Source organism: Neofelis nebulosa, chromosome 8 (genome assembly GCF_028018385.1).
Source record: "Neofelis nebulosa isolate mNeoNeb1 chromosome 8, mNeoNeb1.pri, whole genome shotgun sequence".
NCBI lineage: Eukaryota > Metazoa > Chordata > Mammalia > Carnivora > Felidae > Neofelis > Neofelis nebulosa.
This window is the reverse complement of record NC_080789.1, coordinates 107,803,056-107,827,386: the sequence shown is the minus strand read 5'-3', so window position 1 is coordinate 107,827,386 and position 24,331 is coordinate 107,803,056. Positions and strand designations below refer to the sequence as shown.

The following is a 24,331-nucleotide window of genomic DNA, read 5'->3' as shown; positions in this document are numbered from 1 at the left end:
TTTGCTAATACCAAGTATAATGAAAATTGGTATTTTTTCAATTTTAACTTGTTTTATTTTTTATTTTTTTAAATTTACATCCAAATTAGTTAGCATATAGTGCAACAATGATTTCAGGAGTAGATTCCTTAGTGCCCCTTACCCATTTAGCTCACCCCCCCTCCCACTACCCCTCCAGCAACCCTGTTTGTTCTCCATATTTATGAGTCTCTTCTGTTTTGTCCCCTCCCTGTTTTTATATTATTTTTGTTTCACTTCCCTTATGTTCATCTGTTTTATCTCTTAAAGTCCTCATATGAGTGAAGTCATATGATTTTTGTCTTTCTCTGACTAATTTCACTTAGCATAATACTGTCTAGTTCCATCCACGTAGTTGCAAATGGCAAGATTTCATTCTTTTTGATTGACAATACTCCATTGTATACATATACCACATCTTCTTTATCCATTCATCCATCGATGGACATTTGGGCTCTTTCCATATTTTGGCTATTGTTGATAGCGCTGCTATAAACATGGGGGCGCATGTGTCCCTTCGAAACAGCACACCTGTATCCCGTGGATAAATGCCTAGTAGTGCAATTGCTGGGTCGTAGGGTAGTTCTATTTTTAGTTTTTTGAGGAACCTCCATACTATTTTCCAGAGTGGCTGCACCAGCTTGCATTCCCAGGAATACTTTTGGAAGTATTTTTTTTCCTTAGGAAGCTTTAAGGATATTTTCTTTATTCTTGGTATTCTAAAACTTCATCATAATGTGTCTAAGGGACTTTTTGACAAACTTATTCTGCATTTAGTAGGCCATTTCAATCTGAAGGCTCAGATCTTTATATGAAATTTTCTTTGATCATTCCTTCATTTCCTTCTCTCCATTCCTTCTGTCTTTTCTAGCTGAATTTGTATTAGAAAGATGGGATTTTCAGTTCTACCCTCCATGTGTTAATTTTTATTTTATATTTTCAATTTTTTTGTCCCTTTGGCTGTGTACTAAGAGAATCCTGGTTTGACCTTTCAGCTCAGTACCTCATTCTTTAGCTGTGCCCATTTTCTGAATATTTCAACAACTGTATGTTTTTTTGAGTTCTTTCTTTAATTTGTTCTTATTAATAATGACTTCTCTGGGTTGCCTGGGTGGCTCAGTCACTTAAGCATCTGACTCTTGGTTTTGGCTCAGGTCATTATCTCACAGTTCGTGGGACTGAGCCCAGAGCTGTCAGCACAGAGCCTGCTTCGGATTCTCTTTCTCTCTCTTTCCCAGCCCCTCCCCTGCTCTCTCTCTCTCAAAATAAATGAACTTAAAAGAAAACACGTCTCCTCCTCCTTCTTAATTTAACAGATGTAATATGCTCTGCAATCTCTCTAAAGGTATGAATTATATTTATTTTCAAATCTTTTAGCTTCATATATTCTTTTTCCTCCTCATGTGTTCATTCATCTGCTAATTGAGCATGGTGCCTTTCTTTATTGATACTAGTTTCCCCCCAGTACTTTGGTATTATTATTGACTGTTATTTGTGCTTGAGAACCCAGTTCACAACTGTGTGGATCAAATTTTCATTAGAGAGACTCTTTGGAGATCATGGAAGAAAGAGAAGATGTGCTGTCAGGTGAGGTGGGAAGGTAGCATCTCTGAGGGTGGAGTTCCTTGGGGGGACCTGTTCTACTTCTCAGACCCCAAAGCCCAGGGGTGTGATGTTCAGTGCTGTTGCTTTCAGCTTGTGAGCATTAGCAAATGCTCTCCAAATACAGGTCCTTGAGGAGCTGGCCTGGTCATGGTCTCTCCTGTGCTGTGCACCTGTGGATCCAGGAAGTGCTCTCACTTTTTTCACAGGCCACACATTGTTGGGAAGGTGTTTTCTTCAGATCTTGTTCCTTTGTCAATTGAACCCCATCTGATTTCTTCCATTTAGAAATTCCTCAACATTCCTGGTTCAGTAACAGCACTCTTTCATGTCCCCCCCCCCCAACCTTAGTATTGTTATGGGTTTATTCTTTTAAGAAATATCTTCCGTCATCAAGGGCTTTAGGACAGGAGGGGAGATAGACCCATGTGCTCAGTCTTATATCTGTGTTCAGCTCTGATATTTAAATATGGCACAGGCTTAAGTGTTTTGATTTAATACATTTTCAGCAATGATACTTGGGCTTGGGTGTGGGGAAAGGATTTGATAGAACTTGGTGAAAGTGATGCTGTCTGATAGATCTCTGGATCTTCTGGAAAGGGACCCCAGGGAATGGTAGAGAGCTCACTGCCTCTCCCAGGGCCATAATATGTAGAATATATGATCTGGAATGGACTTTAGAAGTCGTCTGGTCCAGGGGATGGGGTAAATCATTCTCATCTGCCAGCCCTGGTCTAGATAGGGGCCCCAGAGTTCCAGGCTGTGAGGAACAGGAAACTGAGAAGGACCAAAGAGGTCATTAGGAGTCAGATGAGGAAGAAGTACGTTGCAGCATAGACTCACTCACTCAGGAGCAGGCTGAGAAACACTCTTTTCTCCAGCTAGGCCTGAGGTGGTGGCCTTCCAAGAGGGGTGAAGGCTCATGGCTGGCTAAAATGAGGAGGAGACTAAGTGCATGAGGACATAATAACCCACTACAGCAAATGACACTGACATTGGTATAGCTGTACTTGTTTGCAAGGGAGCTGAGACTCAGAGAAGTTAGGTGTCTTACACAGCGAATGTGTCACAATCTTGGCTTAAAGCCTGTTTGGCTTCCAAACCACGGTTCTTTCAGTATTAGACTTGTGACGACCTAGTGCTTTTGGGTGGTTACTAGCCAGTGACCAGTGGGCAGCTCAGTGGAAAGTATTGCAAATAACAATGAAACAACAGATTTCTCTCCCTGCACAGTCCCCTGGAAGAGTTCCCTCTCATTCTGCATCCAGACCATAGGGCTGCATCATGTAGGTGTGTTTGTATGCATCTGTCCTCAGAGACTCACCTGAAGAGAAGGAGCACAGCTTGGGGGAAGGTCTGAAAGTTGTTGTTCCGGTTGATCTCTGTGGTGTCATTCAGGGCAATTTTCCCAAACACCTAAGCAGGGGGAGAGGAGAGTAAGTCAGTGCATGGTGGACACTCATTGTTCAATGATCTCTTTAGGGGTCACAGCTGACTGTGGGTCAATCCAGCCCATAGCTGAACTGAGTCCCCTGACATGACCTGGCAGGGCCTCATGGAGGCAGGCACCTGCTGACCTATCCAGCCCCTGATCTCCATCCACCACACTGGGCAGGTGTAAGAGGAAAAGTACCCATGGGCCTTCTTGTGGGCCACTGGGCGCTGGGCTAAGAGCAGGTGGAAGCTGCAACCAGCACCCTGCTTTGTGTAGGGACAGAGGGTTCACTGGTCTTCTTCCCCTCCTCCTCCTCCTTCTGGCTGCAGATTCTTGAGAATATATATTTTTTCTCTTTCAAAAAACTTTATTGAGGAATAATTAACAAAGATAATTGTATCTATTTAAAATGTACAATGTGGTGGTAATTTGATGTACAATGCAATGTAGAATCGTTACCAAGACCAAGATAATTAACACATCCATCACCTCACACAGTTAACACAGGTAACTTTTTTTTTTTTTTTGGTGTGGTGAGAATGCCTAGGATCTTCTTGCAGCCACTTGCAAGTGTCTAGCGCTGTGGTATTGATTACAGTCACTGCTAGGCCCTCAAGACTTACGCTTCTGGCCTCCTTTTCTTTGCCATTTCAGCCCAGATGCCCAAACACTCTTCCAAATTCAGTTCTTGGATTTCAGAGCAGTCTGGACTTGGGCAAGCTTAATTTATCCATGAAATTAGGGGCCTCCTTATTTTTATGACCATTTAAAGATATGACTATCCTAGAAGCTGCCACCGTTGGTGAGGGTTAAGGTAGCTCTTCTCATCTCAAAAGATTTCGGCCTAGGAAACTTGAGGTCTTTCTGCAAGGAATAAGTAGGAGAATCTTCCTTAGGGAGCTACTGAGGAAAAGCTCCCTGCCAGTGTGAGTGCTAGGCTGTGGGAGCTCTCTGGAGCCTTGAGGAGAGGCCAGCTGGAGAATGCCACAGAGTGTGAGGGCACCTGTGAGGGGGCCCTTGAAACTGCTGCGTGTTTGATGGGGACAACTTGCCCACCTGACTCCCTTCTTCCCTCCTCCTTCTTTGTTCCTTCACTCTTCCATTCCCTCTCTCCCTCCCTCTCAGTCATGAGCTTCTCCGTAATGATGCTGGGTTGGGGGCTGGTTCTCAGGCCGGCAAACCTGGGCAAAAGGAGGGGTGCTGTCTGACACACCCTTCGTGTTGTTTCTTGGAAGGGCTGTCTCTACAGAGGCCCCTGGTGTTAATCTTGGAGTGTTTTTCCCTACCTGAGAGCAGAGGCCAGGCCTGGGGTGCAGGAGAGAGAAGCTGTGTACCGCACTTGGCCATTCATCCTCCTATCCATAAGGCTGCCATTTGAAAGGATGTTCTAATTCTTGTGACTTTCTTGTCTCAGAGGTGGAAGCATAGGGAGGGACAGTCAGAGCAAGAGGGAGGTAGGAGGGAGGAGGTGTCTGGAAAGTGGGGCTGGGAGCTGGGAAGAGAAAGTAGAAGCGGAGGAGCAGCAGGAGAGCTGTCCTACCTGCATCCCGATCACTGCGTAGATGAAGAACAGCATCACTATCAGAAGGGCCACATAGGGCAAAGCCTGGAAGGAAGCACAGGGTACAGGGCGTGAGACCAGTAGGGAGATGGCTGGCCAGATCCCTTCCCAGGGGGCACTGTGGCCTGGTTTTGGGAGGTGGCATTTCCCAGGGCCCCACAGAAGTTCAGCGTATGGGGGAAGGTCTGAACCATGGCATTGACCTCCCATTTTCCCTTGGTTTCAATTGCCCGAGAAGCAGTGAGTGTGGTGTACTGAGAAAATCAGGCTGCAGAGTAAGGGAAATTGTATGATACTGCTTTAATAAAAACTATCAAGAATGAGCAGACGTCCTCCAATTAGGCTCTGTACAGCAAGGAGAAAGCCATGGAGGATACACACCAAGTTTTCCTGGGGAGGCATGGGGTAGAGGCTGGTTACACCCTTCCTTTATGTAGCATGATGATCTAGTTGTAATAAAAACAATTACTAAGGAAAATAAAAGAAAGATCATGGGTTCAAATCCTATTTCTACCACGTTCTAGCCATAGGAGCTGGGCTATATTACTTAACCTCTCAGAGCCTCAGTTTCCTCTTCTGAAGAATGATAAGAATGAAGAATTACCTCTCAGGGGTTTTGTGGAGTTTAAATGATTTAAGGTTTATAAAATGCTTAATGTAATGCCTTCCACATTGTTGGGTCCCATATATTTTATTCACTCAATGTATTATTGCCTGGCAGCTCAGACAACTTCATTTTCCAGAGTCTCTGCTGCTTCTCCCGGGGAGAGTGGGAGAGATCCCTGGGGCTCAGGGCTGACTCTGGAATCCAGGAGATTCCAAGAATTTGGGAAATGCCTTGCCAGGTGCCCACACACCACTAGATGGCATTGCAAGATCACACGAATGCTTTTTCTGTCAGGTCAGAGCTCCTGATCCACGTTCAAGCCACACAGCCCTGTCTGTTGCCTTTTCCTTGCCCAGAGAAATGTGTATGGCCTGTATAATCATCATAGCTGTGGGACCCTAGGGGTGCACCCACCGACAGGGCCAGCCACCAGTCCTGCTCTCACCGGAACCCTCAGATTCCCAGGGAGTGGGCAGGGCATTGCACAGGTTGGGGGGAGGTGGGCTGGGGGTGGCAGGGAGGGTAGCTGCAGGCCATCATTAAGTGGGGAGCCAGCCTGGGGCTGGTGGGTGGACAGCTGGCTCTGAGGAGTGCAGCAAGGCTGATCCAGTTAAGGATCTCGGATGATGATTCCTAGGGCAGGAGGCTGCCTGGAAGGGTGTTTATTTATGCCTTTGGTATAGAATTCCAAAGCGAGGCAGGCATCTGTCTGGAGAGCACTTTCCTCTGACTGCATTTTCTGTTATGGGCACGTTCAGATCAGGGATCCACTCCCATGCCCATCCCTGGGCTCAGACTGGCCATAGCATGGGACAAGGAAGGAATCCTTCAGTGCTGGGAAGCCTGACAGTGGTGCTTCCATGGGCAGGGAGAAGCTGCCTTTGGTGCTGGGCTAAGGAAGCATGGCAGCACTTGCAGGGGCCCTACACTGTCATCTTCAAGAAATTCCAGTGGCCTCACAGAGTCTGCTGCTCTTTAACTTCAGACTTACATAACCAGTTGGCCAGGGGCGACCGTTATTCTGCTTTCACAGATGGAAAATAAAGGCTGAGAAAAGAGAATTGATCCTATAGTTAGGCAACCCTTTGCCCCTGGGAGGGGACTGTCTCTCCTTGAGTGGAGTGACACTGGGGTCCTGGAGAATTTGGCTAAGTCCACAAACAGGTATGGACAGCAGACACTGCAGAAATGCCTACTGGGAGGCAGGTAACAGCCAGATCCTAAAAATGCCAAAAGTGGGAGGGCCATTGAGGTTATCAGATCATCTGGGCCCATGTTTTTCAAATTTTTTCCACCATAAAACCTCTTTGTGCAGTAAATTCTTGTGGAAAAATACATAGATGAGAGAAGAAAGCAGAACCACTCAGCCTCCCCCTTAGCTCCCAGCCTTCTCTGCTCTGACTTTGGGGAAGTCTGGGGCTCCAGAGCTTGCTTTTGAAAACCACAAATCCAGCCCAATGACCTTATTATAGACAGGAGGAAATCAAGGGCAGAGCTGGCGAGCAGCAGTGTGAGCCCCACACTGGACCCCTAGGGGTGCTCTTTCCTGTGTAGCATCACCTCGCCTCCCACGCAGGGAGCCCAGGAGGAGATGGGGAGAGACCCTTGTGCAGCCCCACCTTTGGGGAGCTGAAGAGGCTCTTCTCCTTGCAGCCTGCTTAGGGTGGAGGTGGCTACCTGGAAGGACTTGATGAAGGTCCACAGCAGGGTCCGGATGCCCTCCCCACGGCTTAGCAGCTTGACCAGGCGCATGACCCGGAAGAGGCGGAAGAAGGTGATGGAGATGCGGGAGTTCTCCTCTGCGTTCTGGAATCCATCGGCAATAGGAGGTGGTAGTTAACACAGCAACAAAGAGGGGAGGGGCAAGAACGAGGTGGGCCCTGCTCTGAGCAACACAGCCCTTGGTTGGGGTGGAGGCAGGCAGGGAAGGGTTAGCTGCACTAGATTCTCTCCACTGGGTCACAGATGGGAGACCAGCTGCTCACCTTTTCCAGGTAGACAACTCAGGCCTGAGGTCTCTGCAGAGCCAAGTTGTGCCCAGGCCCCTGAGCCCATAACCCTATCTGTTCTCCTCTTTTGCCTTTTAGTCCTAATTCTTAACCCCCTAGGTGGAGTAACAGAAGATTCCATAAGGAACTTCCATATGCTTTGAAATCTTCTAGGCTGAGAGCTAGCTGTCTTGGGTGCATCCTGCCTCTGCTGGATGCTGAGGAAGCAGCCCAGCCTCTTTTTTGTCTGGCTTGGCTGGGGGACATGCATCCGGAGCGGGATGTGGTTTTGTGCAAGGTGGTTGGGCAGGTCAGGTCATGGCCTCCATCCCAGACCCTGAATGATTGTACTGGGGTCTTGGTGGGCCGGGTGGGCTGACAGCAAACAGGATTGGAGTGCGTTGCCCACTGCAGGATCTTGTGCCCTGGCAGCTCGGGGTTCCAGAGCTCCTGTTGTGCTACCTCTTCCCACATGGCTACAGGGAAGGTAGGTATAGGGTTGCTGCTCAGTGCTCAGTGCTCTGATGGTGACTGTTTCCCAGCCCTTGCCTCCCCTTGGGCTCTGAAGCTGTTCTACTCCCCTCTGCCCTGGGGCTTCTAAGAGGCCCTAACCTTCTCCAGGCTGTAGGAGACCCTAGAAGGGGTGGGGGGCACAGGCAGGGTGAGGTGGGGGGGGGGTAGTCCCTCAAAGTGAGCCTTAAAGTCCACGCCCCCATATGAGAGGACCAAGGGTCTCTGCTTAGGGCAGATCATCTCCTCAGGGGAGTTCTGAAGCTTGAGGGCAAGGGGAAGGTGAAGAAGGACAGAATCCAGGCCAAGGCAAGTGGAAGCAGGAATATGCTGCTGCTGGGGGTCTGCTGGCTAGCAGGGCAAGCCTATTGGACCTGGAGGGGCCTGGGGCTGGGGCACGTGCCTGCCCAGGGCTCAGGGGCAATACAGACTGCCCTGTCACACTCTGCCTCCAGACCTAAGAACAACATGGACTGATCCCTGGCCCTCTTTTTGCCCACACCGGCCAGAGAGCCAGTGGTGGCAGCCCCTTGGGAGCCACTTGCCTGTTCCCCAGAGCTAGTGCAGCTCACCCAACCCTGTCAGCACCAGGAGAGAATGGACCTTTGGGCTTCCTGTTACTGTTCCTGTCCTGTGCCTCCCTCAAGGGAGGAGGAGTCTGCAGTCATTGGATCTGTGTCTGCCCTCCCCATTCTTGATTCACCTTTCTGCTTTCTTTTTAGTCCTTTCCAGGCCAGATCCTGACAACATCCACACCTTGTCTGCACCCCTGAAAATCCTATTAGCACAAATGCCCTTTGTTCTAATCCCATGGTCTGCTGTCACTGACATGGCTGGTGGTTCCCGAGGCCACCCATCCTGCTACTCCTGTTCAGCATGGGAGACCCACGAGGGTGGCAAAAACCTCAGAGGCAGCAGCTTACGTGTCGGCACACCCTCACTCTGCCCTGGGAAGGCTGCACAGAAACCATGTCCGAAGGGTCTCTCCTAGTTGTCTGCCTCTCCAGACAGGGGAGGAGTCACACTATTTCTTCTATTTTCAAACCACAGCTGCCTCAGATCCTGTCAGTGGGCCTGTTCCCCTTAGGCAGGGTGACCTGTGGGCATCTGGGGGCCTGCTCATGGGCTATCGCAGGACTCAGGATGGGACTCCTCATCCTGCCCCTGGGCCCTTACCCTGCCTGTGTATTTTGAAGTCTTTCATGCCCTTAATCTCCGCATTTCTATCACCCATGTATCTACTTGAAATTCTATTTTCTGTCCTTAAAAGGAGGTTGTGTTCCCCCAGAGGAGAAGGCAGAGGAGGCTTGGGGTTTTATAACTCAGCTGTCAGTTCCACTATGTTCGGGAAAGGAGAAAAAACAAGAAAGAACAAGCTTATGCGGGGAACTTCAGCTCTGAGTGTCAAGAGTTTGAGAAGCTGGTGCTACAGGGGCATCTGGATCCAATAAGTTAAAAAATAAAAGTCAAGCTTGCAGTCTGAATTCCATGCTGGGTTCACCACCCTCCCTGGTCCCCACAAGTAGCTATAGTTTCCTAACACTCTAGATGGAGGAAAAGCACATTTCCATGTAGACACAAAAACGTCCTCTAAGAAGCCAAATGACACTGTTGGGAAGAAGGAGACCCCAGTGGCTGCCTCTGTGAAGTAGGGTACAACATCCAGTCTCAGCCTTTCCCTGGCAGCCTTCCAGCCAGCCTGGGATGGGCTGTGTTAGGAGACACCACCGGCCGGCCCAATCTTGCCCCCATTCTGCTGACTTTCAGGGAATTGACCTACTCACTCGTCCTTTTAAAAACTCACACTTGGCTCAGTTTTAAAACATGTGATGGCAGCTTTTTGGAGAAGGTTGCTCCAAGGAGGCTTCAAGGTCACACCCAGTGGCATCTGTCACTTTAGGCAAAGTGAATCATAGACTCCTACATCAGGAGTGTTCCAATCAAACTACTGAGTTCGTTTTTCTGCTTGCAGCCCGCTGTAGAAAAGTGGGGATAGCCTAATTTTAATGAACTTCAGCAATTTAGAAAAATTCATGGGTATATTTGTTGGAGTGGTTGGATATTCAGCCACACTGTCAGTAATAAATTCCACCTTACACATTTTACTGTGGCCTTAAATACTGAGCACACAGGAGGCCAGATGTTACAGACACTGGATGATTAGTGGGAAGTCATCATCTGACTTTCTGTTATCCTTCTCTTTCCTCTTTTCTCTGGAGGCCCTTACCATGGTGCTTATGGGTGCCCTGCACAAATTTCCCACATCAGATTAAGGCTAGAGACTCAGCCAGTGGAGTCCTCAGAATGTTTAACAGGAAATGGCCCTTGGGTCCAATTCTCTCCCGGTGGCTCATTAGATGGTCAAGATCACAGTGAATTATCACCCAGAGAAAAGCTCAGGGAGGGAAAAGAACACCATTACACAAACAGCACTTCATGGCTCACACACGACCAGGCAGGAGAGGGCAGGACAGACACGACATGGTGGCTACATGCAACGGCAACAGGAGCGAGGCTGGGCTCCGAGAGACTCTGGGGACCGGGGTGGGGAGTGATGGTGGGGGTGTTAGAGGAGGGTCACAGAAGCTAACAGCGTGGTCAGGAGGGTCGGTCTTACCATAAAGGGAGAGCATTGGGTATGTTCAGCTGGCTTTAAAGAAAGGCAGATAGAGATAAGCTGTAATGAGTCTCCAACGAAGATGCCTGGTATTCTAGGTCTCGGCTAACACAGGAGCAACACCGTGGCAGGGGAGGGCAAAAGGAAACAAGTGAAAGAAATACAAAGCATAGGCTGGGCAGGTTCTGGGACATCACTGTGAGTGGACTCTGCATAGGTGTGTCTCACATCTAGTGAGGACCCAAAGGCATTTTGTTTTCAGGACCATTTCTGGGCACACATTAAATAATTCACACCCATGGCAAATGAGTTCTTCTGAATTTTGTGCAGGAAGGTTTTGTTTTGTTTTTTGAAATGAGCTATGTCTCCTAAGATAACCTTTATGCACTTAACTTACCTTGGGTGTTGCCAGCTGAAGGAGAAAGGCCTTGGTTATGCTTAGTGCACATCCCTGCCCAAACATACTTGAGCAGAGGAGTTCAAGGGCAATGGTCCTTCAAGTTTAGGGGAAAACTGAATTTTAGTTATCACTGAGGGGGATCTAAAGAGGTGGTCCTCAACGCCCCTGTAGTGGGGGCTTGTCCTCAAGCTTAGGTTCAGGCGGGAGTTGGTCTTGCTTAGCTCCCAGTCTATAGGTGTAGAGCCTTGGCCATAATGAATGTTTTTTACATTTTGAAGACTTGCACACAATTTAGGATATTATTAACCCTCAAAAAAGCTGTTCTTATGGGTCTGACTGCTGAGTTCATTTTAGGGGAGGAGCTGAGGAAATTGGCCATTGGTGAGTATCCCATTGCAACTCCCAGTTCCTTGAGCTTGTATCCAGGAAGATGCCCCTACTCTTTGGGCCCCAGCACACAGAGCTAAGCCCCTGATGGATCCTGACCATCTGAGCTGTTAACTCTTTCTAGAAGGTCATGACTTTGCTTTTACCCTCCACTTTCAGATGGTTGCTCTTGTGTTTCTGTTTTTAAGGTACAAACAAGGAAACATGTAATGGAATTTTTGAAGGATGGAAATGTGCACAACTAGACATTTAGTTGCAGACTGAAAATACTTCTTTGGTAACAGATTTCTCAGCAAATTCCTTTTTTTTCCCTATAGCAAATTGTTAAGATGTCCTTTTTTAGGAATGGTGGAGAGAAAGGGTGAGGCAAGGGAAAAGAAGGGAAGGGACACCTCTCTAGTCATTTACAGAGTGCATTCTAGATCTTGCTTTCTGCTTCATGAGGAATACCAGCTGCCAGGTCAGTTGACAGGCCTGGAGGCTGTGGGGTCACTAGAATTTAGCTAGCAGGATGAGATACAACATAGAAACAGACACACACAGACACTGACAGACAGACAGACAGACACACACACACACACACACACACATACAGAAGTAATTTCAAGCTGCTTGAGTGCTTGTGTTCCTGTGTTAATGGATAAGAAGTTCTGTGTTTCTAGACCTATAATGGGGAAGGGAGTGTGAGTCAGACAGAGGTAAATCTACACTACATGTAATGCCAGGGCATTAGATAGAGTTCCCATAGGAGGCATGGGCCATTGTTCTCCTCTTGGATCCACCCTGAAAACCACCAAAGCTTCCATTACTCCTAAGATCCCTGAGAAAACCTTAAGCATCTTCTGGGTCAATCCTATCCTGAACAGGACCAGAATGGAGACAATTTAGAGAACATATCTGGGTGATGTGGCCCTAATGAGTTAACCCCCAGCCATGAAAAATTTTAACCATTTTTCTTACTTCTTAAACATTCAGAATCTCACATGTGGGATTTTAAAATGTATTAACTGTGTGTTTCCTTGTTGCTTTTTAGCTTTCCACAGCTCTCATTGAATGAAGATCTCATGTATTTAAGTCATATTTTACTTCAAGATTTAGCTTTGAGTATGTTCTAATCACGTTTATTGTATCTTATTATTTTAAAAATATGTATTAACTTAATAATACTTATGATACACCTCTATAATAGGGGGTAAGAAGAAGTCAGGAGGAGCAATGAGGGAAGAAGAGAAAGGAAGAATGGGGCTCTCTGGGACTCCTATGTTGGGTCCCCAGCCCAGGTAATGATAGCTCTCCTAAGGGTCTCACTTTGGGAGAATCTGAAGACTCATTTTAATTTGGAGATTATTTTTTTTCTTGGGTGTTAAGCTATGCTATTCAGAGGGCACTTTCGACCTGCTGGAGTGGTGTTTGTCAATGTCTCATATAAGCCTATTCTTATTTGAAGAACTATGTTTTTAAGATCCAGGGTCTCAAAAAAAACTAACCACTCATAATAAGAAAGCAATCATTGGGTGATTTCTAAGTGGAAATAGGAAGAAGCTTGAGATACAGCCCTCGCCCTCACAGAGCCCACAGTACACTGACATAGTGCCAACCCCCTAAGGACATTTCCTAGATGATCTTCTGTAGTCATTCCAGTCTTTGGTACCCTTGCTTGGCTGTAAGTGGAATCTCTTGGTGAGCTAGAAGGGGAGATTGGACCCATTGGGTTTGGGCACCTGCACCTCAAGCTCAGAGCCATGTTTGTGCTGTTTGCCACTCTGTGATTCCCTGGTATACTGCCCTGAAAGGTCACCTAGCAATAGTTCTACTTTTTGAACTAAATTTGGAATTGTTTGAAGGCCTGGAGTACTTATGCCATTCGTCTTTGACCCTTTCCCAGATCTGCCCCCAGTTCCCCTGAGTTAGCTTAGAGTTTCTCCATCTGTGGTTTTCCTGGGGAGGAAAAGGTGGAAAGACTCTGAAGACTTATGCCCCATGAGCCTGGAGACCCTTCTACAGTGAGCCAACAGAGCTTATCTATTCTGAACATTGTGGCTGAGTTTTCCAGTGGCATTTTGTCCAGTAATGGTAGGCACTCAGCAGCCAATTATTTAATCTTTGTTTTCTAATGGTCTGGTAATTTTCAAGGGTTTAAAAGATATTGGTCAATTAACTTAATTTGTTCATACAATTGGTAGAAATGAAATAAGGTTATTATTCAATTGGTGAGGCAGAGGTGGAATATTTTCATAAAGAATCCTGGCTAGTGGTTCCAGCTAACAGGCTAAGGGCAAATAGAAAGGAAACTCATGTACCTTGTTTAGTGTATTTATGCAGATTACCTAGGTTTTGTATACCTGGCAATGATGATATGAGTGGCACTGGACAGCAAATAGGAGCTATTTTCTGGAAAACTGTCATTCTGAATCAAGCTCAGGATCAAATTAGAGGTTATCACCTCAGTGGATGAAGTCTTGGTTCTGGAATATCTTCCCTGCTCCTTTTCACTGGGGTACCATCTTTAGACCATGCATGCATAGGATACTGAAGAGTGAAGCTCAGGGAATACCAGAGGCTGATAAGGAGAGGATTTTCCTAGATGGAGATTTTTCCAAAAGGATGAAGGGGAGAATCAGTGGAACGTGTCTCCCAATTGTTAACATTACATAGTCAGTCTCTCTGAAGAACTAAAAGGTTGTTGAAAATACCTCTTAGCCATATAAAAGGGGAGTGTTTGGGGCGCCTGGGTGGCTCAGTCGGTTGGGCGACCGACTTTGGCTCAGGTCATGATCTCACAGTCCGTGAGTTCGAGCCCCGCATCGGGCTCTGTGCTGACAGCTCGGAGCCTGGAGCCTGTTTCAGATTCTGTGTCTCCCTCTCTCTCTGACCCTCCCCCGTTCATGCTCTGTCTCTCTATGTCTCAAAAATAAATAAACGTCAAAAAAAAATTTTTAAAGGGGAGTGTTTCTTTTCTCAACACAGCAAGGAGGTGAGGACTACTAGGGATTAGAAGCTGGGCAGCAGATATCTAGGCTGGAGTACCCAATAAAGCTGTATTCCAGGATATTTTCTCGAGATCAGGCCATTACAGAATGAAATCTTGCCATTTGCAGCAACGTGGATGGAGTCATTACAGAGCATTTTAAAGAGATAAGCCCCTGCTGCACTTTTCTGGACATGCTGACTTTGAAAGGTGCAGATTACTTTCTGATTCCCTCCAGGGAAGGTTGGCTCTTGGCTAAGTCATGAACAGGCCCCACAGAAGAGGAATGCACCATCCCAGTGGCCGCCATTGAGACAATGGTTATAATATCAGTTGCTAAAATTTTACATTCCTCTGAAACATGAGTCAAAAGCAATGTCACAGGAGCATGTGAGTCAGAACTGTTGCTTTTTTTTTTTAAGTATCTCTTGTCCAGAGCTTAGGGAGTGGATCTAATATAAGTTCCATTTCAGACCACCTGAAAGTCTGGGTCCAGCTGGCACCCTCCCTACCTCCCAAGCTATGCTCTCTGCTTCTCTCTATTCACTGTCTCTAATCTCATCTTAATTTGATCTGCAAGACAGCATAGCTGGTTCAGTTGTAAGAGAGTCATGGGATGGTGGAAGGCAGAGGGATTGAGGTTTTGTTGGTGACACTCTAGTTAATCTAAGTTAGGAAGACAATCATCAGGTTGGTACAGGCAGAGATGACTGGAAATGGCAGGAGTCAGGGGCCTCTAGAGATATTTGACACCACCTTCACAGTCAGGAGCCAGCAAATGTAGGTTAAGGCAGAAGAGTCTTCATTATCCTTTTTATCTCCTCTTTCAACCAGGAACTAAAGTGTGGCCCTGCAGATGTGGAGGTGGGAGATGCTAAAACTTAGAGCCACCAGAGATGGCAGCAAGGAAGGGAATTTTAAGGAGACCAAAGTAAAATATGTTTTAAACTGTAACCCCTCTGAAGTTGAAGAGCTTCTTTGCTAGGGAGATGTAAAGTTTAAATAAGCACAAGTCAACTGGGATATATAGAAGCTGAGGGTAGCTGTCAATGGCTTTAAGATTTAAGGGAAAATGAAGGAAATATGGGTTGTTGCAAGCAGTTCTTAAGCAGAATTTCCATTTTGGTTTGTGGAGGAGGTCTTTGGTCTTTAGAGATGGATCTGTGGAGGAGGGGTGCTAGGAAAAGGAAGAAGGGGTAATGACAAGGGAGGCAGAAACACTGGACAGAAAAGGGCAGGGAAAAATGAAAGGAAGCTCAAATATGAGGCAGTGGAGAGTGGAAAGAGCAGCCCCCCTTTCCCCCTTGTCCACCTCCACCATGTTGGAAACCTCCTGGCTTGTATCTGTTTCCCATTGTAAAATTCTAGTCAGAAGGAGAAGGGCCCTTCTTGAATCTTTGTGGTTACAGACACACAGTTGAAATGCCCCTTCAGGACTTCCTTTAAGGGATTCTTTGGAGAGGTACAGAGCATGGGGGTTGTTGGTTCCTGGCTCATTCTTGCTCTTCCTGTCTCTGTGTGCTAGGTTGCTGAGAGTGGACAGCTGTGACCTCTGTATCATTAGCAGCACAGTGGCTAGCTCATGTGGCTGGAAGCAGCTAAAGCCTCAGGAGTCATTGTGTTATTCACCTGCAGCCTGATGGCTCCCCAGGTGCTATTACCTGCCAATAATTCATGCTAAACAAGACTAATTAAATTGTCAAGATAGTTTTATCTTCCCTTGGGAAGGACAGTCAATATCCTTCACTCAAGTAACAAAAGAAACCCATAAAGAATAAATGAATGAAATCAGTTTGTCAGCAGTGCTAACAACATCAAAGAATTCTATATATGAGAGAAAGAGAGAGAGAGAGAGGAGAACACAAGCCCAGCAGGACAGAGAAAACGGGAGACAGAGAACAAGAGTATGACAGAGAGAAAAGGTGCACTAAATATGAAGAGAAAATGGTATAGACTATGCTTTGGGGGGCACTCATGGGCATTTTTGAACCTGCCTGAGGTATAGATCTCTCACATCCTCTGCTGGCTCATGGAATGTTCTAGATCCCTTTGCTTTAGAAACTTTCTGGCAACGACACCAACAGTAGCTTGCTAGCCTGTGGGAACTAATGTAAGAGACACTGGCAAGGCCCAGATGGTGGTCTGGCTAAACCAAGGGGTGTGTTGTGACAGCCTCCTTCCACTCTTCTATTTTAGGGGAAAGGAGAGGGCTGTGTGTGGACAGAAAAGACGAGAATAGGGACAGAAAGGAAAGGAAAGAAAATTAGAGGAAAAGAGAAAGTGAAGGGGTCTTGGTCAGAAGGCAGAGGGAAACAGGAGCCTTGATGGGTTATAACTGCCAGAACACTCAGACTGTCCAACACAGGCTGAATGAAGAACCGAAACCAGGATTTCCATACAAAAGCAGGTTCCCATGGACTTCTTGAGTCAAGCCTGCAGGACACCTCAAGGCAACAGCTTTGGGAAAACTTGCATACCAGGCTGATTTATCAGGCCTGACTTTCTATCACATCTGCCCTCATGGTAGTCTGTGGTCCACTGTCTGCACAGCAAACCTCTCCTTGCAGAGGCCCAGGGACTTTCAAAATGGCTCCTCATTGCCAACTAGACTGCTGATAGATGCACTGCTAAATCTCTTGAGGGCTAACTTTATTTCCAAGCAGAGTAGAAAACTGCCTTTGTAGAGCAACTGGAGGGTGGAGGGTGGGGAATATGTTTTTCACTCAGATGTCATGTTCCTCAAAGTTTTATATTAGACACACTAGATTTCCAATTTTTAAGTTGAGCATTACTATCTTCTCTAAAGAGAACGGTAACGTTACTTTTCAGAAGGTAGCTTACTGAGTCACTACCATCTTTGTATTGGTGCTGGGGATGGTGCTGCAAGTGGGAAGAAGCTGGAAGGGAGATCCATGAGCAATAGAAGAAGGGATCCAGCAAAGGGAAATAGAGGTGTACAGAGATGTCAAGGATCAAGTCTGCCCCATCCAGTTTAGTCTGAGATCAATCTTGATTTAATCTACCTTAGAACCAGCTCTGGACTCACTGACCATTGTCATATAGACAAAGTCTGGTAATGCCACCAGCTGAGCCCCCTACACCAACACACCTGATTGGGAGTCAGGGGCCCGGTTGTGGGTTGGCCTTGTTATTAAAAAGTGGTGAGAATGAGCACGTTGTTTCCTGCCTCTGGCCCTCTGTGTCCTCATCTGAAACACTGGTATATCCCCAGGCTCTGCTGCACAGTAAATACTCCATGCACATGTGCGGAATATGTGGAGATGGGCTTGGGCCGAAGGTCTGCAAAGTCATGTCCACTCTAACATTCTTGGACGAATCCACTGTCTGCCTCCACCCCTCATCATGGCTCTTGAGGGGCATCAGCCCTGTCCTTCTTGTGCCCATTCTGGCCCCTTCTCTGTTATGTTTGGGGGCAGGGAAAGGCAGACCAAGAGGGCCACCCCATGGAGGCACTGTGGGTTGAAGGATGGAGAGAGGGTTGAAGCGTGTGTGTGGAGCTCTCTGACTCATCCTGGAGGGGGTGGATGTGCAGCACACTCTTTCTCTATGACTCAGGATGACTCCTTTCCCTGTCATTGCAGACCCTGAAACCAGAGCAGGAATCAAACTTGCTTTATTGTTTTTATGGGAAACCAGTAAGAGACAGTTATTTGTCCCGTGGGTCTGTGGTGGGAAGGTACCACTGGCTTCAGGAGACAGGGCAAGGAAGATTTGGGGCCAGCACCTAGAGGCTCCTGGGAGACATCCCTGGACACTCCCTGCAGTGGAGCCCCATCCCTCCCAGTCTTGTTACCACATTCTCCCTAGTGTCCCCCCCTTCCCATTTCCTTCTCAAGCTGCAAGTGTCAAGTGAGCAAGGGTAGTGGGGGCTGATTTACACTTTGCCCTTTTCTCCTGAGCCCTATTAATCAGGCGTGTCAGTCAGGAGTATGCAGACCACTATCTGTCTGAGCATTCTCAGGGCAGTCTTGGCTCCCTTGGTCCAGCACTGGCAGCATCAATAGGCACAGAGAAGTTAGGCTGGGCAGCTCTGTGCCAGGTCACGGTGCTGGCAATGCACTGCATGAGGACCTGTGAGTGGCAGGGGCCCCTTGAGATGCCCAGGCAGTCTGGTCCAGGGATTTAGCCAACGAAAGTGCAGGAGTCGATTCTCTAATGGAAATGGATTTGAGATCCCAGTCTTGCCACCCATTAGCCATGTGATTTTGGGCAAACTATTCATCCTGTGTGAAGCTCGGTTTCCTCCTATGGAGACGAAGTGCTCTGAGGAGTTAATCTGACCATGTGCATAATGTCTTTAACATAGCCTGGCAAATACTCCTCCAAGAGGAGCCATCATTTCCCTCTTCCTCCTCCTCTTTTCCTGTCTCCACCTCACTCCTAATCAGCTAAGATCACAACTAGTACCATTGTTAATTAACTTGCTTTTCCTGTTCTGGACATTTCTGTGGACTAGCACTTTGGCACCTAAACAAATCCTCCAGATTGTCTTCCCTCTGAGCCCCCCCAGAAGCCAGCCTTCTTTCCCCTCACACAATCTCTGTCCTGCTCCTTTCCCAGAAGGTCCCTTTAGGGACTTCTCTCCAGAGAGTTTCCACGTGAGATCTGCCAAAGCCAAGTGAGCCAGTTCCCACAGGTCTTGGGAGCTTTATGAGGAGCGCCCCTCTCGAATCTGCAAGGTGATGAAGGGAAATAAAAATGCCTCAAAGTATATCAGAAAAAGCCCAGTTCAGAATCGTGCAATGCTAGATCCCTCAGGTTGAGACCATCTCAACCTGCCCACCTCACCACATGCATTCGAGGAACCCCAGAGAATGGAGTTAGTTGTTCTAAGTCACAGGGATTAATAGTGCCAGAGCTGAAAAGAGGACCCAGGCTTCTTAATTCACTATTTGGGAATGTTTCTCCATATCCACAGTGCGAAGATCCAGGCCCCTTAGCACTTTCTGTGGTGGAACAGTCTTTAAAATGCAGATTGGAAAAGAAGAGTGTTGAGCAAGGCTGTTGTCCCAGGCACCCAAGTTGATTCCAGTCTGGGACGTTAGGGAGCAGTTTTTGACGCTCCAGGGTCTTCCATGAATAATCACAGGGGTTACCTCTTTAGGTTTCCCTCTGGAAAATATAATTTCAGACCCAAGAAATAAAGTAGTCCCAGAGGGATGCGCTGTTGCACTCTGCCCTCACAGGGCACACAGAGGAAGGGGCCTTAGGCAGAGAACAAGGTTAACTCATCAGGGAGGAGAGGGGCAATGGCCGGTGCCTAGGGAACTCAGCAGAACTCAGCGGAATTAGACAAAGTGGGGACTCACGATCTGCCTCTAGTAACATCTGGTGTTTGTTCACAGGCATCTCCCAGAGAGAACAGAAATTCAACCACAGAGTGGCTGTGAGCACAGGGGTTTTGCCCTCTTCATGCCGGAGGCCCAAGCTCAGTCCTCGTCTTTCCTTTGCCTTTCTCCCTCTCTTGGTGCTCTTCACCACTGTTACAGCTTTGAATGGCATCTACATGCTGATGACTCCACGTCCTGACCCCAGACAGTGTGCCCAACTGTCTACCTGACATCTCCACTGATGTCCTCACGGAGCTCCTGTCTTCCTCATGCAAGCATGCTTCACCTGCTGTCTTTCCCAGTTGATACTGACTCCATCCTCCCACTGCTGAGGCCCAGCCCCAGCCATCCTGGATGCCTCTTTCTCCCACACCCACACCCAGTCTGTCAGGAGACACTGTTCTATTTTCAAAACAGGTTGAGAATCTGACCATTTTTTACCACTTCTATTGCTACTGCTTTGTTGCCAACTACCATCACCTTCTACTTGGATTACTGTGTTTACCTTCTAAGTGGTGTTTGGGCTTCCACTCTCGACTCCTATAGACAGCAAGGTGGTCCTTTGGAAATGCAAGTCAGATCATGGACAGCTCTTCTCAAAGGCACTGGTGTCTTCCCTTCTTGCTCAGTGTAAAAGCCAAAATCTGGTCCCTGTACAATCCTCTCTTTCTTCTCCTCTGCTCAGTCTGCACCAGCCACAGGGGCTGCTCCTCCTGCCTGAAAGCTCCTCTCCCAGGTATCTGCATGGGTAACTCTGCACCTCCTTCACATGTTTGCTTTCTTCAGATGTCCCCTCCTCAGTGAAGCCCATCTTTTTAAGACAGCACCTGCCTTCACTGTTCCCCAGCACCTCTGATCCCCCTCAGTTGGCACAGTTTTTTTCCAAAATACTTATTATTTGATACACTGTATGATGTTCCTATTTTCTGTACTTACAACACTGCTCATTGTCTGATAATTCCCCAACCCTAGAATGCCAGCTCAAGAGCAACGGGCTTTGTTTTGCCCACTGATGTATCCTAGGTGCCTAAAATAGTACCTGATACACAGAAGGTGAGACTATAAACACAGTGAAGTGAATGACTGATGGCTCCTGGGATTGGTGGAAAACCCATTTCCTGAGAGGATAAGGCACCATGGCCTGTGTAGTGAAGGCAAGGAGGAAAGAGACAGTATTTGTGGGGAGATGAATATAAATGTGGGGAGTATTTGACGGCATTTAGGATAAATACAGGATTTAGTGAGGGGACCAAGAGCTGATCTCTGTAGTTTTAAAAGAGTCAAAGATAATGAGTGACAGGTGAAAGCCCTTATGGATTCCTCTGAGGCTAAAAGTGTGGATTCCTGCCAAATATAACATATGTCTGGGAAAGGATGTCTTGTGATGACGGTATGGCTAGAAAATTCCAGGAGGGCCTAGAGCAGCACCCAGGGAAACTGCCCTGGGTGCTGTGAACTTCCTCATGCCAGGGAGCGTCCAGACCCATAACCTGCCAACAACGTGAAGGCAGAACCGTGTGGTGGAGGGACCTACCTCTGAGACTACACGTTATTGCTCATTGGTTTGTCATTCACAGCACTGAGCTCAGGGTCCTTCCAGGACCATGCTTGTGGAGGAGGCTTATGGAGGCCTGAGTTGTGGGCAGTGGTCAGTTACACGGTGCTTCCTTTCACCTGGCCGTAGCTGTCCAGCATGTTCCAGAGTCTAAGCATATCCAGGAAATAAGGGCCCTTGCAGGGTCTGTGGGTAGTCAGTTATACTTAGATATAACTGGTTGGAGATTAGGCCCTGCCAGCTACTCCAGTAGGGGTTTTGGAAAAAATGTCATTTGCTTGGGTGCCATCGTCTCTCCCACTCAGTGGTGCTTTACAGTTACATAGAGTTTTAAAATAGATGCTCTTATTTCAGCCTCAAAACACACTGCAGTAAATATCATCATATTCCTTTGACAGATGAGGAAACTAAGTCTTTGGGCATTTTGGTAACTGCTATAGGCAGAGCTTTTGACTTCACATCTGGCCCTCTCTTCCTCTCCCACACTGCCTTTGGGCTTTGGGTGATGTTACATTTATTCTCTTTGTTCAGAAGCCATTAATTGTGTGGTGTGGGTCTCTGGACACCTTCTCTTGCTCTCGCTTATACACATTGTCCCCGTTTGATCTCCAGACAACCCTTCAGTTGTCATTTGTATGACTTTTAACAAATTCCTCAATCTGGAGGAGTGAGAAGAATCTCAGTGCAGGGTGAAGGGAGGCTGGAGGAGTCAGAGGTACATCAGGACTCTCAGGTGGGATGACACATAGTTCCTAGTTTAGAAAATGGGAAAAATCCCTGTGTGGTTATTTAAAATATAAATTACGGAATGTCAGGGATGCCCGGCTGGCTCAGTCAGGAGAATGTGCAACTCTTGATCTCAGGGTTGTGAGTTCAAGCCCCACGTGGGGTGTAGAGATTACTTAAGTAAATAAAAAAGATGACTTAAAAAATAGGAATAGATTACACGATGTAAGAGCTGAACAAATCCTGGCTAGTGGGAGTACACATAGGAGGTTATGTGAGATGTGTGTGTTTGTTCAAGGCACCTTGGAGTGAAGAGATAGGTGCTCTAGCCCAGGGCACAGTGAACTGGCTACACCAAGAGACCGAAATCCAGCTGTATGGCTCTGAAAGGCACTTAAATCTCTCCATCAGCATCTTTATGGTCAGCAAATTGGGAGTGATAATTCTTGCCTGTGAAATTCACAGGGCAGTTATGAGTTACCTGAGATAAATGCATAGGTGAATCATAAGTAGAAAACCATCATCTAAACATAAGGGTCTGCATGATGATTTCATGCTCCTTTCTTGCCCTGCACACTCCTTCTCTATCCCAATGTAGCCACTTTTTCTGTAGAAATTTTATACCCTAGCAAACATATTTTTCTTTGTTTTTCATTTAAAAACACTTATAGTTTGGGAGAAAATGGCAGGTTGAGTGATGTAGGCCTTGCCAACAGTGAGAATCACAAAGGTACCCCCTGGGGCTGCAATGAATCCTCCCTGCATCCAGGAGAGCTCTCAGTCTCTTGGCATAGATTCTTACAGAGCTGCATTACTGTGTTGAAGACAAACCCCTCTGAAGGCAGGGCTGCTCTTTCTTTTCTATTTCTCTCTCTGCCTGCTCCATCAGTTGAGAGCACCGTAAGGCACAGGCTCCAAGCACAAAGGTGCTGGCCTTTAGACATGCGTGGGTGACTCATGGACCTGATTAGCACCTGAGATTTGGGGCTCATCTAGCCTGAGAGTCCTAAAGTGTGCTCAGGAGTGGTGAGGGTGGTTGTGGGAGGTGTTGAGGGGAGGGGAGGCACAGAGCATGAGTAGGAAGATTGATTTTTTTTAATGATCTGATAATTTCATGGGAAAAGTCAAGGGAGAGTATGTACACACACACACACACACACACACACACACACACAACATGAGACAAAGACAACGCAGGGGGATCTCGGAGAAAGAAGGACCATCGAATCTGTAGCTATAGGGTGAGCAGGAAGGGTACAAGAGGTTGATGGGAGGGGAATGTAGGGAAAGTGTTAACAGGCTCCTTCCAACGTCCATCTGCTGGAAGGAAAGTAGATGGGCTTCTAGTCAGGGGAATCAGGCAGATATGATAACATGTCAGTTCAACTGATTGGGAGCAAAATATGGAGTGGAGCAAGGAGGGTAAGGATGGAGAAGGGAGATGGTGGCAGTTGGTAGGGTACTTTCAAACATCTTAGATCAAAACTCTACAGCGTCTGCTCCGTGCTGTTATTCAATGGTTCAGTGCATCAAAGGTTTGTGCAAACATTACCAAGTCTCTTAATTAAGGAAAAATAATAACAACAACAAAATTAAACGGACACATGTTAAAGACTAACCGCAAGAGGGCTTGCCTATAGATAAAGAGAGAAGGTTTAAACATGCCAGGTAACAAAAAGACATGTGCAGGAACTGGAAGGAACTGTATAGGAGGAGGCAACTTGGGAGAAGGTGGCAGGAGGCCCTGGGTGGGGGCAGGGGCTGGGGTTCTGTCTGAGGCTAGGGAGCCGGGGGCTGGGTTGTGATGGGGTTGGGAGTGGGAGAGAACCAGGCAGGTGCAAGAGTCAGTTCTCCAGGAAGGTTCATGTGGGAGTGAGACGCTCATCCAGAATCTGCTTCCACAGCCAGGGAAGGAAAGGCTGTGGAAGGAAAGACCCTGGGAAGAGCTCCCAGTGGATCACCCAACTGCTTGGTTCTTTGGCCACTCCAGAGAAGAGGGATCTGAGCAGGGGTCCTGACATGGTCGGTTCTCCTCTCCCAAAGGAGCCTGGGGGGACTGGGCTGCCTGCAGGGCTGCTGATGTTAAAATGGCAATGGAGCCCTTCCCTTCAGTGTGAATGTAATGGGCTGGTCTCTGGGCTGACAAGGCAGGCAAAGTCCAAGCCTTAACTTTGGTGGTCCACCATGAGGGAGCTCCTTTCCAAGGTGCCATGGGAGTGGAAGGTGAGACAGGGAAAGGCAGCAGTCTGGAGGTGAAGGTGGGAGTGAGGAGAGGCTTGGGTCCCTGCCCCAGCAGTGGCCCAGAAGTTGTAAATACCCCTTTGCTCTGGCACTCTCTGTTTCCCATAGCTGCATCCTCCTATACAGCGTGAGTCATGCCAGGCTGATTGTAAAGGGAGAGAGAAAAGATGCAGCAATCGAAAAAGGAAAGGGGAGGCCTAACTCGTTCCAAAAGTTAAAAAAAATCAAAATAAAGCAACAGGAAAAAAATTCTTTAAACCAACTTAAACAAACAAATAAAATAAACAAAATGAAAATAAGGAGGTGGGGAGGAGAAAATAAAATGAAGGAAAGAAAATGAACCGGGGAACGACAAATGAGTGTTA

The 24,331-nt window shown here is 47.3% G+C and overlaps 1 protein-coding gene across 50 annotated transcripts in view; it reads right to left on the bottom strand.

The window, feature by feature from the left end:
* The window catches only part of CACNA1C (calcium voltage-gated channel subunit alpha1 C), a 752,159-nt gene that overhangs the window by 36,661 nt on the left and 691,167 nt on the right, over positions 1-24,331 (bottom strand). For 39 of the 50 annotated variants that reach the window (XM_058744174.1, XM_058744176.1, XM_058744175.1 and 36 more), the window contains 4 exons: positions 10,339-10,371; positions 6,901-7,029; positions 4,596-4,661; positions 2,945-3,036 (listed from right to left, as the gene is read on the bottom strand). In XM_058744174.1, the coding sequence (XP_058600157.1) occupies positions 2,945-3,036; positions 4,596-4,661; positions 6,901-7,029; positions 10,339-10,371 (320 nt within the window). The remainder of the gene's footprint in view (positions 1-2,944; positions 3,037-4,595; positions 4,662-6,900; positions 7,030-10,338; positions 10,372-24,331) is intronic. The other 11 variants (XM_058744178.1, XM_058744191.1, XM_058744190.1 and 8 more) reach the window with 1 other exon arrangement.